Raw genomic sequence first — 1,860 nt, 5'->3', positions numbered from 1 at the left:
TCTTCATAAGATTCATCTCATCTAATGTGGAAGAAGTATCAATGCCATGTATTAATTCAGACTACCTACATTGACATGCAACCTATTAAGAATTTGGTTTGATGGCTCAGTTGGACTGAAAAATTCAAATTAAATTTCGGGGGGTGGTGTAGATTGTAAATAGTATAACTAAAGGTAATATTTTGCTATTTGTACTTCTGAATCTCAGTACTTTCTCAATTAGATTTAAAAAAACTGCGTCTGCACGTGCACAGTGCCCTGTAGTATACATACATATTTGCTAAAAAAGCCTCCAATGTTTTTATGCTATGTCATCAAAGTGACTTTCTCGCAATGGCTTTCTCCATTAATGAATGCAGTGTCTACAATTTTGTTCAGAATCGATGTAATGCACATGTAAACGAGTATGTGAATCATATTGCTTAATCTAAGGTGCATCTAAACAGAACTTTCAGAATCAGATTGGATTTATTCATGTTGCTAAAAATCAGTGCATGTTAACATACTGCCGTTGTTTTCTCCAAGGTCCTCTTTATCGATAACTGGCGCGTTCTGCATGGCAGAGAGTCCTTCACCGGCCTGCGGCAGCTGTGTGGATGTTATCTGACGCGTGATGATGTGCTGAACACAGCGCGCTCTCTGGGTCTCCACGCCTGAATACCTAATGCTAAACTACCCAAACGACAGCGGTACACCATCATTTACCAAAAACAAGTTGATTTCTCAAGCATTAGGATAGCGGAGGACGCTTGATATACAGCACACAGCAGGATCCCAACAGTATTCAGTATTACTCATCAACTCTTTTTTTGAATGATTTCATGATTTGAATGAAATGAGTTTATTGTAGAGGATGCATCTTTTGATCCGTAACGATTTCTTTCCACAGAAAAACAGATGGTAGAGTTGAATTTAAATGATAGATTTTTTAGAAATGGTCAGGACATGCAGTAACTCAAGAGATAATGGAGTGAAACGCACATATTTCAGAAGAGTTGTGCTGTAATGTCTGATTTTAAGGCGTTTATTCACACAGACGACTGAAAGATTAAATCAGAAGAATGATGTTTGAAGCGTGGAAATGTGTTAAAGGAATAGTTCACACAAATATGATAATGTCCTGATTATTTACTCACCCCCAGGCCATCCAAGGTGTATCGGTCTTTCTTTCTTCAGCTGAAGTTTTAGAGTAAAACATTATAGGATTTTTCACCATCTAATGCAAGTGAATGGTGCTCACTGCTGACCATTTTTAAATCCATATCAAAGTAATCCACGTGACCCAAGCTGACTAACAGGTTTTCTACAGTGAAATGATCAGTCAATTTCAGGGGAATTTTTTACTTCTATATTTTAAACTAAAGATGCTGGCTTTGGTCCAGCTCCGTTTAATTCACGAAGTCTTGTGTGACATATGTGCGCTGGGAAGGTCACGCGTGATGTAGGCAGAAAGAAGGAGCACTGTCCTAAAGCTGAAAATGAGTTGTGTCAGTTTATTGTTAACAATTAAAATAGTCATGAATTAAACTGATGCTGTGTGAACTATTCCTTTAAATGGTTGTAAATGGAGGGTATTTCTTTGGGTTTGTGCCTTAACAGTGATATGGGGACGCATGGTTGAGATAATGCTAAAGATCTCACAAAGCTTAAATATATGTATTGCATTAATGCTTGGGAGCTTTTTTTTTGTAATCTGTGGCATTTTAACATTCTGTATCCTATATAAAATGATCTCAAATGTATGTACGCACAAAAATACCAATGTTACCTCTAGAAAATAAATACATTTCCGTGCATTTTGTCTTTTTCCTTGCATTTTGTTAACTTTGACTATAGTCTTATCACTTTTTGATTATATTC

The 1,860-nt window shown here is 36.7% G+C and overlaps 1 protein-coding gene across 1 annotated transcript in view; it reads left to right on the top strand.

Moving 5' to 3' along the window:
- Positions 1 to 1,336, top strand: part of LOC107576017 (trimethyllysine dioxygenase, mitochondrial-like) — a 13,935-nt gene extending 12,599 nt beyond the window's left edge. Inside the window, exon 4 of the mRNA XM_016262304.1 lies at positions 526 to 1,336. Coding sequence (XP_016117790.1) covers positions 526 to 657 — 132 coding nt within the window. The 3' untranslated portion in view covers positions 658 to 1,336. The remainder of the gene's footprint in view (positions 1 to 525) is intronic.
- The last annotated feature ends 524 nt before the right edge of the window (positions 1,337 to 1,860 follow it).

Source organism: Sinocyclocheilus grahami, unplaced genomic scaffold (assembly GCF_001515645.1).
Source record: "Sinocyclocheilus grahami isolate Dianchi unplaced genomic scaffold, SAMN03320097.WGS_v1.1 scaffold3119.1, whole genome shotgun sequence".
Classification (NCBI taxonomy): domain Eukaryota; kingdom Metazoa; phylum Chordata; class Actinopteri; order Cypriniformes; family Cyprinidae; genus Sinocyclocheilus; species Sinocyclocheilus grahami.
Note: the sequence above shows the minus strand (reverse complement) of the source record. Positions and strands in the feature narration are given on the sequence as shown.